We start from the raw sequence: 16,892 nt of genomic DNA on the forward strand, positions 1-16,892 counted from the left end.
ATTTTTCAAATTCCAACTTTAATATTCATTTTCCCCCTTCCCATGTTAATGCTGTAATTCTTTTCGTGAATGACAAGGTTTTTAAGAGCACTGCCATTCCAGTAAGACCACAGTACGGTCCCCCCGCTCGTCCACCAATATGCTGCGACCTGCGACATAATTCCAACACCAAATCATTTTGCTTTGTATTTTTAACACCCATCTTTGCATTGCTTTGCTTTTGGACCTACAATACCGTTCCACTTACAGTCCAGTATCAGCCACGTTTTCGCCCAGGTTTATAACTTAGTGTAGCTTCATACTCAATTTCGTTTTCAATTCTTCCAAGCTAGCATAACATTGTGTTTAAAATAACAGATATTTTTAGTTTAAGGCCAAACTGCTCAGGATAACATAGCATTAAGTGTCCTGGCTCCTCGCTTATATAATTTCATATTATTTCAAATTATGTGTCCTGGGGTCTCCATCTCCCCCGATTGAAAACCATTGTAGCTGCATCAACATGATTTCGAGGTTGTTTCGGTCAAATCTCTACTGAGGGTTCTTGAATTTCAAGTGTCTAACATTTCTGTATATGTCACAGTTTTGCCTGCAGCAGGATTCTTAGACTTCAACCCACCCACCGCTATATAGTGACACCACAGTGTACTGTAGCCTGTGGGGGGGATTATTGAGGTCGATGTCGAGCTCCGACGTTCACATGAGTGATTAAAGGACGTGCGACAACCTCCAAGAAAACCTGATCCAGTGACAGCTATTGTCATTGTACAGTAGTTTTCTCCCTTAATCACACATATGTTTTCTTAGTTTGGAGTGTTTAATAATGCTGTATATTATAGAACTACTGAAATGTGAATGTGGAGGCATTTGTCAAAGTCATTGTAGTGCTGGTTTTAGACAGGTTTCTGTCGAAAGGGTTGTCCTGTTATTGTTCCTGCTGACCCGTTCCTCTTCCTGTTTGTTTTGACATGATTTTGCCCATTAAACTCTGCCTAGCAACAGGTGCCTGAGAAAATGTGGGACAGGAACATTGACGGGAATAGAGGTTGCCTAATAAGCTCAATCACTTGATTAGAATGCTAAATTAATGTAGATGAATTTGTCCCACGCTCCTTTACAGTGCGGCTTTTGGAATCATTTCTTTATGGACGTCTTGACAGTAGCAGGTATGTTGGTGACTTTTATTCAATTTAAATACAAATAACAGAGTGTGATGATCAAGGAAAGGAGATTTATGTGCGTAGCACAGATTCAGGCGGGGCATCTCGGTGACAAGTTTGCAGGGCCACGCGCCATGAGTGGATAAGAATAACCCGGGGGGGCATACATTACGACGCCATACCCTCAATAAATCAGGCCCGTGGAAAGAAAGGATGAAAGCTGAGTGGCGGCGAGAGGGAAGAAAAGGTGAAAAAATTATGATGAAGTGGAAGAAGAAGAGGAAGAAGAATGGCAGCCTTGAGGTGATCTTGGGAGAGATTGGCTTTTGCAGGGGGGGACAAGCCGATCCAATGGGGCTGAGGGGGTAGGGGGCCCTGTTTGAAACGGGATCCCACGGCTGGTACTCAACATTCAGCCTCTCCACTATCTGTGGCCGTGGAGTCTGGAGTCTTGGAGGAAGTGAATTCCTATACTAGTTTTCGCTGATCACGAAAATTTAACATCTGCGTCAAGCTAAATTAACGTCTACATAAAATAAACCAAAAATTAAATGACTTACAATCAAACTACTCTCAAGCACGGGGTCATAAATCCGGCTGGTTTTGTTGCTATTGGGAACAAGCACAGATACAATTCGGGATGTAGGTCAGGGACCTCCAAACGTGACACACTTTCCATCTCTAAGTTTTGAAATGCAAAGAACATTGAAATGTCTCAACAAGACAGAAAGTAAGGAAAACTTTTAGCCTGTGGCGACTTCCTCACTTAATGTCTGCATTGAGAAGCTGCGTTGTATTCGCAACTATTTGCAGCTTTCATGTTACACTTTGCTGGGGGGATTACACTAACACATGCACACACAGTTTCGCCCTAATAAAAATGCCACATAGTCCCTTAATAGTTACAAGGTATCTACGTGATTGAAGAGGTGTGTGTGTGTGGTGCGGCACAGCTGAAATGGGACTTGTGTGTGTGCTCATGCTCTAACAAGTATACAGAGGTCAAGAACGGAAGTTGAATTTCACCCGAGATGTGTGGAAAATGTCAGTATAAAATTATACAGGCATACTAAATATATTTTCAAAAAATATGTTGCAACAAATTAACAGGTGTGTTAAATTCTTATTCGCTACATCGTGGGATTTAAAAAATTATTTTCTATGCAAGTTTTTGTTTTATTCATGCAAACTCCACACAGGCAGCGCCAGTATTTGAACCCCCGTCCTCAGAACTGTGAGGCCAACCCTCTAACCAGTTGCCCTCCCGTGCTACGGGAAAATAGTTTAAAAAAAATTCCCAAAACAATTTTACAGTGTGAACAAATCTTAACTGAATCATTTGTTATTTCAAAACCTTTGTTTTGTTCATATTGATGTTTCACATTCTATGCACTTCCCTCAGTGGGAACTTCCTACACAGCCTTTGTGCATCTTCACTTAGGATTTGGTAATATATTTAATACGTTAGGTTCATGGCCAAGCATTTACAGTATGAACTTAGACCAGCTGACAAGGAATAAGACAAATATTCTTTGTAATACTTCAAGTTTTGGAAGTGTTGAATGTGTTTAACTTAAAATAAAGAAAACAAAATTTCCTTAATCTCGCTTCACATAAATCCTCCTCTGTATGGGAAACGAAATGATGATGATCCAGTTTGGTCTTATTCCTTGATGGACATGTGGCTTTTCACCCACTTGACTCAGTTTTATGTAAGATTTAAAAAGAAATTTTTCTTCCACATCACCATTATGTGTCTCTCATAAAATGTCAACAAAATACACTCAAATTTTTGATTATAATGTCATGAAATCTGAATGGTTCAGGGATATGAATACTTTTCCAAGCAACTGTACATACAGAAATTACAGCACGAACCTTTGTGTGTGCCAACGTTTCTACACTGACTACAAATAAATATTTCGTAGATGTCTTCATGAAATGTGACATTTTGCGATTATGTTAAACCGGCTACTGTTGTCCAGGTTCTTGGTGTTGGGACGGTAGCAGTGTTCACTGCAACAAAAAGCGTTTAATCGTGTTTCATTTTCAACATGTTTGGATGAACCAGCCAAAGTCTGAATTAGATGGGATCAGATCACTGGTAAGAGTTGGTTAGTATGTGAAAGTAAAATTAAAATACCAGACTTCCTTTCGGGTTTAGTCTATGGGTCCAAGAGATGTTTTTGTAGGTCTTGGGCTGATATATATAACCTCCCAATTTTCACAAACACAGGCCTTGAGACTTTACCCACATTTCCTTTCTTTTGGCTGCAAATCCCTCTCTTTAGAGGTTGACAGTGAGTTAAGCTGACCATTGGCGTGTCTGTTCATGTCCGAGATGCCTTAACGACTCCCCTCACCGCCTTTTTAGCTCCTATCTGCCGGACGTGTCCGTTTATTTGCGTGAAGGTGTCCAATTATTTAGGTCTCCTTCTCGTCTTTGCTGTTTTGATGTATGTTATGTGGCCCCCTCCCCCAACTGTACACTGCTACACCTGGTTCATCCTACTTTCCCCCACCTTTCTGTCCCACCTCTTTCCTTAGCTGCAGGGACAAAACAAAAGCAGCAAACAAAAATGATAGCCGCAAATTGAAGCCCCTGGTTATCCTTCCCTTCCTGTGCACTCCACTGCAGGACTAAAAAAAATAAAAAACCATGGCAAATACATGCTAGAAAATCCATTACTGTTCACTGGTGCTTTGAGAAAGGTGTTTAATTTGTTCTGTGACCACTTTTGTCTGAAATCTTCATATCCATTTTGTCACACTACCACACTGGAATGTTCATTGCTTCTCTGGAGGGAGAGTAAGACGTACAGATGGATGTAGGCCAACTGTTCATTCAGATGTCTTAATTACTGTCAGCTCATCATTGCTGCACTAGCATTGATCATTCTTTGCAGAGGATAAAGAATATACTATATGACTGAGTAATATGATGGAATGTTTTTCTACATGTGTTGCTGAACTGTTGGTGTTTAAGCCATTGCTTAAATGGCTATACACCACAACATAGATGCTTATCAGTGTGTTCTGTAATTTAAAAAGTAACGACTACCTTTCTAAATATGCAGAAGATGGCTACTAATACTAAATACTGAAAAATTCAATTTTCCCGAGCCCATGCTATACCTATGTGAGTGTGTGTGTGTGTGTGTCTGTGTGTGTGTGTGAGAGTGTCTCTGCTACACACTCGCACACACATACACACTCACACACACTGACTTGTTTACCCACTATGCGCACAACTTCATTTGAATCATATGAAATTAAAAATGTAATTATCTAGTGTAACTACACATTTGTTTTTTTGAAGATTAAATATGCATTTCCTCCATTTTTTTTACGTGAGCAATGCATACCGTATTTTCTGCACTATAAGGCGCACCGCATTATAAGGCGCACCTTCAATGAATGGCCTATTTCAAAACTTTTTTCATATATAAGGCACACCGCATTATAAGGTGCATAGCATATATGCTACAGTAGAGGCTGGGGTTATGTTATATATCCATTAGATGGAGCTGCACTAAAAGATGACACGCTGTGGCGACCCCTAACGGGACAAGCCGAAAGGAAAAGAAGAAGAAAATGGAGCTGCACTAAAGGCGCAATATTGATCCATATATAAGGCGCACTGGATTATAAGGTGCACCGTTGGCTTTTGAGAAAATTAACGTCTTTTAAATGCGTCTTATAGTGCGGAAAATATGGTAAATAAAAAAAAAAACCTTTCAGGCCTACCCTAAAAAATGGTACCTGAAATAAAGATAATCTATGTAAAATCATACAGACACTTAATTTTCACGACCAACGGTGCAAAACATAACAGCAAAGTGATGAACTCAACGGGATGTGATAAGGGCTCCGCGGTTTAAAAACTCCATCCTCTCTAAGCCATCAAACCCTAGAAATGTCAGTTAGTTTTTCTGAGTTGCCATCACCCTTTAGACTTAAGCAGCACCTTGACCCAACTCCCAACACTTTATCCTTTAAACTTGCCCCTGCCTCCAGTGAACCTAGCTTTAAGAAAGACGGTGGTCCTATATTGGATGTCAGTCACGGCCAACTGTGATAAAAACACTTTGGGGAGACTGGCAGTTTACATTAAAAACGCCAACTAGGGATAACAACTGAAAAGTTCTTACCGTTGTCCTCAATGGTAAAGTAAAAGATGTCGCTGGTGGCGTTGCTTCCATCCAACAAGACGTAGCTGATCTTCATGTCGTTGATGTCGGCTGTTGGCGGTACATGAAGGTTAGTTAGTGTGTCAAGATAAATACAATATGTTGTCAAAGTAAGCCACATTCACAGGTTTTTAGTTACAGACACTCTTCTTCTTTTCCTTTCGGCTTGTCCCGTTAGGGGTCGCCACAGCGTGTCATCTTTTGCCATCTTAGCCTATCTCCTGCATCTTCCTCTCTAACCCCAACTGCCCTCATGTCTTCCCTCACCACATCCATAAACCTTCTCTTTGGTCTTCCTCTCGCTCTTTTGCCTGGGAGCGCCATCCTCAGCACCCTTCTACCAATATACTCACTCTCTCGCCTCTGAACATGTCCAAACCATCGAAGTCTGCTCTCTCGAATCTTGTCTCCAAAACATCCAGCTTTGGCCGTCCCTCGAATGAGCTCATTTCTAATCCTATCCAACCTGGTCACTCCGAGCGAGAACCTCAACATCTTCATTTCTGCCACCTCCAGTTCAGCTTCCTGTTGTTTCTTCAGTGCCACCGTCTCTAATCCATACATCATGGCCGGCCTCACCACTGTTTTGTAAACTTTGCCCTTCATCCTAGCAGACACTCTTCTGTCACATAACACACCAGACACCTTTCGCCAGCTGTTCCAACCTGCTTGGACCCGTTTCTTCACTTCCTGACCACACTCTCCATTGCTCTGTATTGTTGATGCCAAGTATTTGAAGTCGTCCACCCTCGCTATCTCTTCTCCCTGTAGCCTCACTCTTCCCCCTCTACTTTTCTCATTCACGCACATATATTCTGTTTTACTTCGGCTAATCTTCATTCCTCTCCTTTCCAGTGCATGTCTCCATCTTTCCAATTGTTCCTCTGCATGCTCCCTGCTTTCACTGCATATGACAATATCATCTGCGAACATCATGGTCCAAGGGGATTCCAGTCTAACCTCATCTGTCAGCCTATCCATTACCACTGCAAATAGGAAGGGGCTCAGAGCTGATCCCTGATGCAGTCCCACCTCCACCTTAAATTCCTCTGTCACACCTAAGGCACACCTCACCATTGTTCTGCTACCATCATACATGTCCTGTACTATTTTAACATACTTCTCTACCACACCAGACTTAAGCATGCAGTACCACAGTTCCTCTCTTGGTACTCTGTCATAGGCTTTCTCTAGATCCACAAAGACACAATGTAGCTCCTTCTGACCTTCTCTGTACTTTTCCACGAGCATCCTCAAGCCAAATAATGCATCTGTGGTACTCTTTCTAGGCATGAAACCATACTGTTGCTTGCAGATACTTACTTCTGTCCTGAGTCTAGCCTCCACTACTCTTTCCCATAACTTCATTGTGTGGCTCATCAACTTTATTCCTCTATAGTTCCCACAGCTCTGAACATCCCCTTTGTTCTTAAAAATGGGAATTAGAACACTTTTCCTCCATTCTTCAGGCATCTTTTCGCCCGCTAGTATTCTGTTGAATAAGTTGGTCAAAAACTCCACAGCCATCTCTCCAAATTGCTTCCATACTTCTACCGGTATGTCATCAGGACCAACTGCCTTTCCATTTTTCATCCTTTGTAGTGCCTTTCTGACTTCCCCCTTAGTAATCATTTCCACTTCCTGGTCCTTCACTCTTGCCTCTTCAACTCTTCCTTCTCTCTCATTTTCTTCATTCATCAACTTCTCAAAGTATTCTTTCCATCTATTTAGTACACTACCGGCACCAGTCAACACATTTCCATCTCTATCCTTAATCACCCTTACCTGCTGCACATCCTTCCCATCTCTATCCCTCTGTCTGGCCAACCTGTAGAGATCCTTTTCTCCTTCTTTCGTGTCCAACCTGGTGTACATGTCTTCATATGCCTCTTGTTTAGCCTTTGCCACCTCTACCTTTGCCCTACGTCGCATCTCGATGTACTCCTTTCGCCTCTCCTCAGTCCTCTCAGTATCCCACTTCTTCTTCGCTAATCTCTTTCCTTGTATGACTCCCTGTATTTTGGGGTTCCACCACCAAGTCTCCTTCTCCCCTTTCCTACCAGATGACACACCAAGTACTCTCCTGCCTGTCTCTCTGATCACCTTGGCTGTCGTCGTCCAGTCTTCCGGGACCTTCGGTTGTCCATCGAGAGCCTGTCTCACCTCTTTCCGGAAGGCCACACAACATTCTTCCTTTCTCAGCTTCCACCACATGGTTCTCTGCTCTACCTTTGTCTTCTTAATCTTCCTACCCACCACCAGAATCATCCTACATACTACCATCCTATGCTGTCGAGCTACACTCTCCCCTACCACTACTTTACAGTCAGTAACCTCCTTCAGATTACATCGTCTGCACAAAATATAATCTACCTGCGTGGTTCTACCTCCGCTCTTGTAGGTCACTATATGTTCCTCCCTCTTCTGGAAATAAGTGTTCACTACAGCCATCTCCATCCTTTTTGCAAAGTCCACCACCATCTGCCCTTCAAAGTTCCTTTCATGGATGCCGTACTTACCCATCACTTCTTCATCGCCCCTGTTTCCTTTCCCAATATGTCCATTACAATCTGCACCAATCACAACTCTCTCGCTGTCTGGGATGCTCAGAACTACTTCATCTAGTTCCTTCCAGAATTTCTCTTTCAACTCTAGGTCACATCCTACCTGTGGTGCATAGCCGCTAACCACATTATACATAACACCCTCAATTTCAAATTTTAGTCTCATCACTCGATCTGATACTCTTTTCACCTCCAAGACATTCTTAGCCAGCTCTTCCTTTAAAATAACCCCTACTCCATTTCTCTTCCCATCTACTCCGTGGTAGAATAATTTAAACCCTGCTCCCAAACTTCTAGCCTTACTACCTTTCCACCTGCTCTCTTGGATACACAGAATATCAACCTTTCTCCTAATCATCATGTCAACCAACTCCTGTGCTTTTCCTGTCATAGTCCCAACATTCAAAGTCCCTACACTCAGTTGTAGGCTCTGTGCATTCCTCTTTTTCTTCTGACGCTGGATCCGGTTTCCTCCTCTTCTTTGTCTTCGACCCACAGTAGCTGAATTTCCACCGACGCCCTGCAGGTTAGCAGTGCCGGGGGCGGGCGTTGTTAACCCGGGCCACGACCGATCCGGTATGGGATTCTTTAGATGAACGCTCATATTTGTTTGGCACAGTTTTTACGCCGGATGCCCTTCCTGACGCAACCCTCTGCATTTATCCGGGCTTGGGACCGGCCTACAGATTGCACTGGTTTGTGCCCCCATAGGGCTGCATTTAGTTACAGACACTGAAGCTACAATTAATTATATGATGACTCGAGCCTCAGAATGAATGCCTTTCGCAGTTTGTATAAAGAAATGTATCCAAGATTGAGTTGGTTTGGTGATGCTAATGTACAGTATGTGGCGTTGAATGCAGCAAAGACGATTTGGTTTTATGTATGATGGGTCACTAAATCCATTATACGTATTTTCATGAACATCAAAGATAATTTGAAGACTTCAGTCAACCTGTGTTCTCAGAAATGTCAAAGACAATGCCAACGTTTCAAAGAAACTTCCACATTTTTCACTTGGTGTTTCGTAAATACTGATTTCAATGACGCTAACGTACTGTATGTTTTTGTAAAAACTAAAGGCAATTCAGTCTCCAGACCTAACATACTTGTGTTTACAAAGTTAATGTAAGTTTCTTTGTGAACTTTGAACACATCTGAATCTTCAGTGAACTTGAGAGTATGGTCTATGTTTTTTGTAGGACAATTTAGTCTTTGTGCTATCCTCATGAACATTTTGATGAATCTAAACTGTCGTGATTTGTCCTCAATTAAGCAAATATTTTTTTCACAAACATTTTATTCTTCAACAGAGGTAACATGCGTTTTTGTAAACCTCCGTCTTTGCAAACAAATACAATTTAATATCTGATGAAACAAATATACGTTTGTAAATGATGTACTCTTCAGTGAAATACATTTATTTGAACATCAAAGACAATTTTTAGGCTTCAATGAGCCTATTGTATGTCTTTCCATAAACATTCCATTAGGGATAAAACTTCAGAATTAATGTAAAACACATTACAACCATTACAGGTGAACTTAACTTGACCTTGTCAAAGCTTTTGAAATGCACATGCCTAGCTACTCTTTTGCTATTTCTTGCACAACTTACTGTTCTCTACCAAGGAGATAAATGGCAAAATTGACAACAGGTGTTTGATCCATAAATACATTTCCTGGTTCAATTAGAACTGCTAGGAAGACAGTCCTCTTTATCACACTGTTCGCGTTTTCCCATTATGGGATCAAAAGACACCTAACAATTGATCGACAGTACCTCACCATTGCTAAACTTGAAACAGCGAACCTAACCCTGTGCTAGTAGAGGGAAGTGGCTACTGAGCTTAGCACGTCACTGAGTTATCAGCAGCTTGCAACAGAGATGAAGAGATACCAGAGAGCGAGACCAGAATAGTCACAGAAGGGCATCGAAGTTGATATCGTTTGAAATATAAAGCAAAAGGGGGAAAAAAACTGTTGTGATTGTGTGGCATTCAGCTCCCGGTTAGGGAATGGCAAGATGTATAAAAAGAAGGGAATAGACAAGCATGTGCCTTACAAAGTTTGGAGAAGGTCAAATTAAGTTCACCTGTAAAGTTTAAAGTGCATTTATGGTTCATCCTGAAATTTCACAAAAAGTCCAATATCTAACATTTTGTGAGTATTTTATGTAGACCATGTGGATAATTCTCAAATACTATTTGGTACAAGTCTAGTCTGTCAAGCGAATGGATGCCGGGTTGTGCTCATACCTTGCGTGAATGTCCTGATGCTGTCGTTGCCCTCGGCGAGGTTTATGATGAAGCCGTGTTGTGGTGCTTCGGACACGATGTACTTGAGGACGTCCTGCTGACTGTCACGGTCCTCCGATCGCAGGGCCTTGCTGGTAATCAGGAAGCCCAAATGGCCCGTGGGTAGTAGCCTCAGTGAGGCTGCCGGCTTGTTGACCACAATCTGCGGCACGCCGTTGTCCACCGTGTTGATGTGAATGGTCATCATCTGCGGTTTGCGCGTCTCATAGATGGTGTCCGGAAAGACATAGAAGTCGGTGTGGGTGCCATCGGTGACTGTGAAAGAGAAGCTGTCCTCACTAGTCTCTGTGCCGTCGTGCTTGTAGCTGACCAGGTTCTCATTCAGATCCTGCTTGGTGAATGCCGTGATGGACCGGGAGTTGTTGAAAAGAAGCTGGCCATGCACTGGTACCTGGGTCACGACAAAATGCAGCAGGTGGTCTGGCGTGTCGCGATCCTCCACTGTCAGCTCGAACGGTGTGATGAGCTTGGTTTCGCCCTCCTCCACCACGAGCTTGCTAATGGTCAAAACTGGCTTCTTGTTGTCGACGTCAGTGATGGACACCCGAAAGGTGCGAAAGACCGGGTTGTATCCATCCGTCACCTCAAACTCAAAGCTGTCCATCTTTATCTCATCATCAGATGTGTGGATGTAGTAGATCTTGTTGCCGGCGAGCTGCAGTTGGGTGAAAGTGGAAATGGGCACACCAGGGTAGTCTGTGCACTCCAGGTGGCCTCTGCTCGGTGCACGTGTAATGCTGAAGCTAAGGAACTCATCGGGGCTGTTGATGTCAGAGGTGCTGAGGAGGTCGGTGGTCAAGGTGACTATGCCACCTTCTCTGAGCGTCACGCCTTTGTTGATGACCTCGGGATAGACCATGTCGATGCTTCCGATGTTGATGTAGAAATAACGATCAATAAGGGTGTTTATGCCGTCTGTGACATCAAACTTGAGCAGGTCTCGGATTCCCTCCTGGCCGGTGTGTACGTAGTGGATGAGCTGCTTGTCGACCTCATCCTGTGTGAAGTTCATGCCGAAGGTGATGTTACCGAGGACATCACCAAACTTGCTAATGCGCTGAAGATAGCCTTGGCTTGGACCGTAGCGCACAATGTACACTAGCATGCTGTCTTCTGAGTCCAGATCGGTAGCCTTCAGAATCCGGTTACTGATGACTTTAGTTTCACTAATCTCGACCTCAAGTCCGTCGTTAATCGCCATCCTGGGTGTCTCGTCGTCAACCGGAATGACCATGATGAGCACTTTCTTCTCCACTGTGTGTTTCCCATCCGAGAGTCGTATTACAAAACTGTCCTCTTTGGTCTCCGAGTCATCATGCTCATACACGATGTTTGAGGCTTCCTTGATCTGTTCCAAGTCAAACCTATCCACCAAGATGGTGCCAGTGCTTAGCTGTTGGACTATAGTGCCGTGTTTCGGGTTTGTGACGATCTCGAAGTGCAAGTCGTCATCGGGGATGTCAGCGTCGCCTGCATTCAAGATGGGCGTGTCAATGACCAGACTCATGCCCTCCATCACTATGAACTCGCGGATGAAGATTTCCGGCTTCTCGTCATTGGCTGGAATGATGACAATCGGGAAGAAGTGTCGTTCTGAGAAGTTGATGCCATCCGAGCAGCGGAAGTTGAAGCGATCCTCCACTGGTTCGACTCCTTTATGGATGCTTTGGACATAGTAGATATGGCCAGCGGCGATATCCTTCACGCTAAAGGCAGTGATGGCTGTACCCGCCCGGGATTTCTCAGACCCGGGAGCTGGGGAGATATTCTCCACATAGCCAGATGAGGGCTGAACGATGATTGTGCACAGGATGTCTTCACTGTTTGTGTCTATATCCCCTGCCTGGATTTGGTCCAGGGTGATGACGTTCTTCTCGCCTTCCAGCACGACAAACTGCCCACCGACACTAACAATCGGCGGAATGCTGTCGACAGGCAGGATGGTGACGTGCACTGTCACACCTTGGATCTTGTTGCCACCGAGCACCCACTGCTCGGACAAGTCGGACAGTGTGAGATTGAAGGAGTCATGTACTTTCACGGGTCCGATTTCTCCGGAGGTGTGCACGTACACCACTGCTCCATTGATGATGTCGGCTTGTGTGAACCTCTCAGCAGGGGCACCGTTGACCTGGATTTCACCCAGCCTGGGGGGCTCCTCCACGATGAACATTAACATGAGATCATCCGTGTCTTCGTCGCGTCCCTGAATTACATTGCTGGTGATTTCCGTGGCGCCATTCTCCAGCACATCAATGGCTGCGCCCACCACGCCAGCCGGAAGCATGATGGTGGGGATCTCATCGTCCACGGGGTCCACGGAAATCCTGACGTTTATAGGCACCTCATGGAATCCGTCGCTAACGTCAAGCTTGATGATGTCATCGAGCGATTCCTCGCCACTGTGGATATATGCTAAGCTACCGTCCACAATATCTTGGAGCACAAATGTTTCGCCGTTCGACATGTCTATGCCTAAATACTGGAGCTGCCCATGTTTAGGAACCTGGCTAACAGTAAAAATGATATTTTCATCGTTTGTATCAGTGTCTGTGGCATGGAGATCTTTTGTGGTGATCACATACGAGCCTCTTTCCATGACAGTGAACCCCGGGTTTGTAATAAATGGGGGTTTGTTGTCGACTGGCTGCAGGAAAATGGTGAACAGTCCATCTGCTGTGTTACCAGAAGTGTCCTCCACAATGAATGTAAATTGAGCCACTTTGGGAGTAATGCCAAGCTCCTGGTCAGGGGGCTTGTACGCCACCTTGTGGTGGTTGACCTGGGCTTGCGTGAACTCCGTGATTACAACATCAGGGTTATCGGTCAGTACAATGTCACCCAACGGCACTGGGTTGTTCTCATCGGTGTCTGTTGGAGGCTTAGTGATGGTATACTTCAGGTCCCGGTCATCAGAGTCTAGATCACTATAGCATAAAAACAACTTTTTGAAGTACGTCAGTTCATACTCCTTCACCGTCATGTGAAGGGTGGTGCCTAGGGAGAGCTCCGGTGGCAAGTCATCGACAGGGTGTATTTTGACAGTGAACACCTGCTCGCCAGATTGATTTGGTGGGTCATTATCATCCTGGACCCGGAACACGTACTGGTCGATGACGGTGGTGGTGCTGTGGCTTCCGACGTGGTGATAGAATAGCTTTCCCTCCATAATGTCCTGCTGGAACCATTCGGTTACCACCTGCTCAAACATTTCATCCGTCTCGCTAAACTTCCACAGGGAGGGGTCAGAGGGGGGTTCCACTTGCCGTAGCAGGAACTCCCCCACGACGGAGTAAGGCGCCTCCAAGATGAACTTAATGGTGGAGTCTTCGGAGTCGATATCCGTGGAGCTCAGGATGAATGGGGAAATCTGCATGACTTCGTTCTTGAACAGCACGAGCCCGGTGTTTGCATTAATGATGGGCGGCTCATCATCAGTGGGGACAATCGTGATTGGAAACAAAAACTCAACTTCACTCTGCCCGTCTGTCATGCGGAAAATAATGTTGTCGCTGTAGGTGTCACTTCCGTCATGCTGGTACACGACAATCCCATTGTCCAAATCAGCCGGCGTGAAGAATTTCCTGCGACCCCCAAGCACACTCAACTCCCCATGCTTTAGGCCATCAATTACGGTGATCCTCACATCTTCCAAGTTATCTTCGTCACTGATCTCTAAATTCTTTGAGCTGGAGAGTGCTCTTGATTGCCCCTCGAACAAGAGCTGCCCCGTGTTTTTGGTGACCACAGGGGCCATTGTGTTCATGGGCTTCACCACAATCATAAAAGCGAAAGGCTCAGACACGGCGCCGTCCGTGTCGACAATTTCAAACTCGAGCTGGAAGATCCTCTCCACTTCTGAGTCGTCCGAAGGTGGCTTGTAGGCTATTTTGAGATCTTTTATATCACGTTGGTAAAAGGAGGTGATGGGCATGTTCTGGTCATCTGTGCTGATGATGTAGCCCTGCATCGGGCCCAGGGGCGATGTGACATTAAAGATTAAATCATCTGGGTCCGACTCCACATCTTCGGCGGCCAGCATGTCGCCAGTGATGGCGGTCATCACAAACTGATCAACCTCCATCATCATCATGGACACGAAACTGGGTTTCGGACCTGTGTTTTCTGCACCCTCCCTGATCCTAACCATCATTTGGAAATGCTCCTGCATTATCACATTTCCCTCGTTGTCCTGCAGCTCTACCACCATGGGAATATAATCTCTGTTCGGCGAATTGGTTTTAGCCATGTGCTTGTAGCGAATGCCTTGCTTCACAAATTCATCGCAGTCGACCATTTGGCCATTATTGGGGTTATTAACAAGGGTGCCATACCTTGGTAGGCCTGCGGCGCTGACTAGCGTAGCGATCTTGCACTTTGTGACACCGTCCTCATAGGAAAATTCCAGTGACTTCTTGTCGATGGGGCCGCTCTCGCCATTAAGCTTGTCCACGTTGATGGGCATATTCCGGGTTAGGACCTCAAGCTGCTGGAAAACCACCTCAACCTCCAGCATGAATGGGATAACCACCGTTTCTGTCTGGGAGTCGTAGCGCAGCTGCAGTTTCACCCGGTCCTTGCTGGGGCTCCGCGCCCCAAAATGGGTGTATTTCACTTCGTCAGGCGCGAAAAAACACGGGAACTTCTTTGGGGTCAGCATTCCTGGTCTCTGAGCCAGCGGGTCATTGTCCAAAACCGTTATGTGGCAACGATCTCCGGGCCGAACCTCTGTTACCAAGTCATTCAATGGATCCAAAAAGACGGATTTCCCTAAAGGAACCCTGATCCCGTTGTTGGCGATGATGATGTTGTCTTCGTTAAGTCCGGCTTTGTACTGATAAAGGTGGAGTTGGTTAAAAGGCTCGGCCGAGTTGAGACACACGCCGAGAAGAAACAAGAGGCACCTCCAGTGTGAACTTTGCAGACCAGCTGCCATGTCCACGACTTTGGTTGCCTTTAATATTATTTAGGGCAGGAAAAAATCCACTAACAATTTAAATGAAAAGAAAAAAAAAAAAAAGACATAAAACCTTCTGGTCCTCTCTTTCTCAGCTTCTGCCGTGCGTGTCCTGGCACAGATGCACAAATGTGTTGAGTGCTGCAAGGGCTGTGCAGGTAATAATGAAACTGTAGACAGGGACCCTCGCTGGACCCTCCCCCCTGTCAGCAAAGAGGAAGGGAGGGGAAGGGGATTGGGGGAGAACCTCCTGCCCCCACAGCTAAATTAAGAAAGACCATTGGAGGAGGTCGTGAAAGTGCTCCTCCAACCAAGAGAGGCAACCTTCGATCCTTAAAAAAAAAAAAAAAAAAAAGAGGTGTGAGGGTTAGGGCTGTGTGGATTGCATTGCTTTTGAGGGGACTTTAGTGAAATGGTTTGCTATGCTTGCTAACTGATGATTTGTTTGCCGCTGACAATAGCCACAAGTTATGTACATGGATGATTTTGTGCACCTCGACTGAAGGGGTCTTTCGACAGCCCAGGGGTATCGACCGGCGTGCAGTCAAAAGAAAAATTACTTTACAGCGATTAACGATGAAAAACGGGTGTGATATATTGCAGCGTCTATGAAACTTCACTCCGTCAACATCTGAATAGAGCGAGCAAGTAAACAAAACTTGTATACAGTATTAGCCAAAGTCATCACATTGAATCATTTGACAAACTACATTAAAAAAGCGACAAAATGAAAAAAAAATTTCAAATTCAATTAGACAGTCGGAGACATGTACACCACTTTTGGATATTATTGCAGTTTTTGATTTATGAAATATTCACCATACAGAAATTAGACCTAAATATTATACTTGTCTATGAAATGTGCCAACATAAAAATCAATAAATATAGTCCAAAAGATAAGCATAAATTCCCCACGTTTACTCATGAAATTATTGAATATATGTAACTAAGTAATAATTCCAACACATTTAACATCCAGGGTTGTGCTCACAAAAATGGGGAAAAAATGTCATTATTTTGACTTTTTACATATACAGCAGTTATCAGAAAATTAGTGATGATTTATATCTTTGAAAATCACTCCTATACAGAGCAAGTGTACCCCCTCACCCCTGCAGACAACCTCAAAAAACTTTACATCAATAAAGTCAATAAAACAACAAAATATTTAAATTATGAAACACCCACATGCAAGTTACACTTATCAGCGAGTTCCTTCACATTTGGTTCATATCACCTGTGAAGAAATTTTTTTAATAATCCCTTGGTGAGGGAGGATAGTGAGGTCATGTCAATAGGAGATCCCTACACCATCGGGTGTGCTGGTTGTGCCTTACAAAGGGGGCAATAATTGGGCATCAGTTGGTAGGACACGTGGGCACGTAACCCAGAGAAAACCAAAGAGATGGTCCTAATATTGCAAAAACATGCTAAAGATTACACAGATTAGCCTTGGCTTCTGCATCTCTGTTGAGTTCATACTGTATGCGTGAATTCAATATGGCGCACAAGGTCATGTTCAGATAAAAATACCAGGTCACCTTGTACGGCTAATCTTTGAGGTTGTGATGCGCTTGAGGGTTTCACACTGTTCTTTGACTTTCAGCAGTGTTTAATATAGGACACATTTAATTTTACAGTGCAAATGTAGCTAAATGTTATGAACATATAATAAACGTGTATTAAAAAAAAACCAAAAAAT

At 44.2% G+C, this 16,892-nt stretch overlaps 1 protein-coding gene and 1 long non-coding RNA gene across 3 annotated transcripts in view; one reads left to right on the plus strand and one right to left on the minus strand.

Annotated features, from left to right (window-relative positions):
- Positions 1-15,168, minus strand: part of frem3 (Fras1 related extracellular matrix 3) — a 38,706-nt gene extending 23,538 nt beyond the window's left edge. Inside the window, exons 1-2 of the mRNA XM_061830776.1 lie at positions 10,173-15,168; positions 5,312-5,401 (exon numbers count right to left, since the gene is read on the minus strand). Coding sequence (XP_061686760.1) covers positions 5,312-5,401; positions 10,173-15,168 — 5,086 coding nt within the window. The remainder of the gene's footprint in view (positions 1-5,311; positions 5,402-10,172) is intronic.
- Positions 1-16,892, plus strand: part of LOC133506539 (uncharacterized) — a 116,579-nt gene that overhangs the window by 20,936 nt on the left and 78,751 nt on the right. The window lies entirely within an intron of this gene.

The sequence above is a fragment of the Syngnathoides biaculeatus genome, chromosome 9 (assembly GCF_019802595.1).
Source record: "Syngnathoides biaculeatus isolate LvHL_M chromosome 9, ASM1980259v1, whole genome shotgun sequence".
In the NCBI taxonomy this organism is placed as follows: domain Eukaryota; kingdom Metazoa; phylum Chordata; class Actinopteri; order Syngnathiformes; family Syngnathidae; genus Syngnathoides; species Syngnathoides biaculeatus.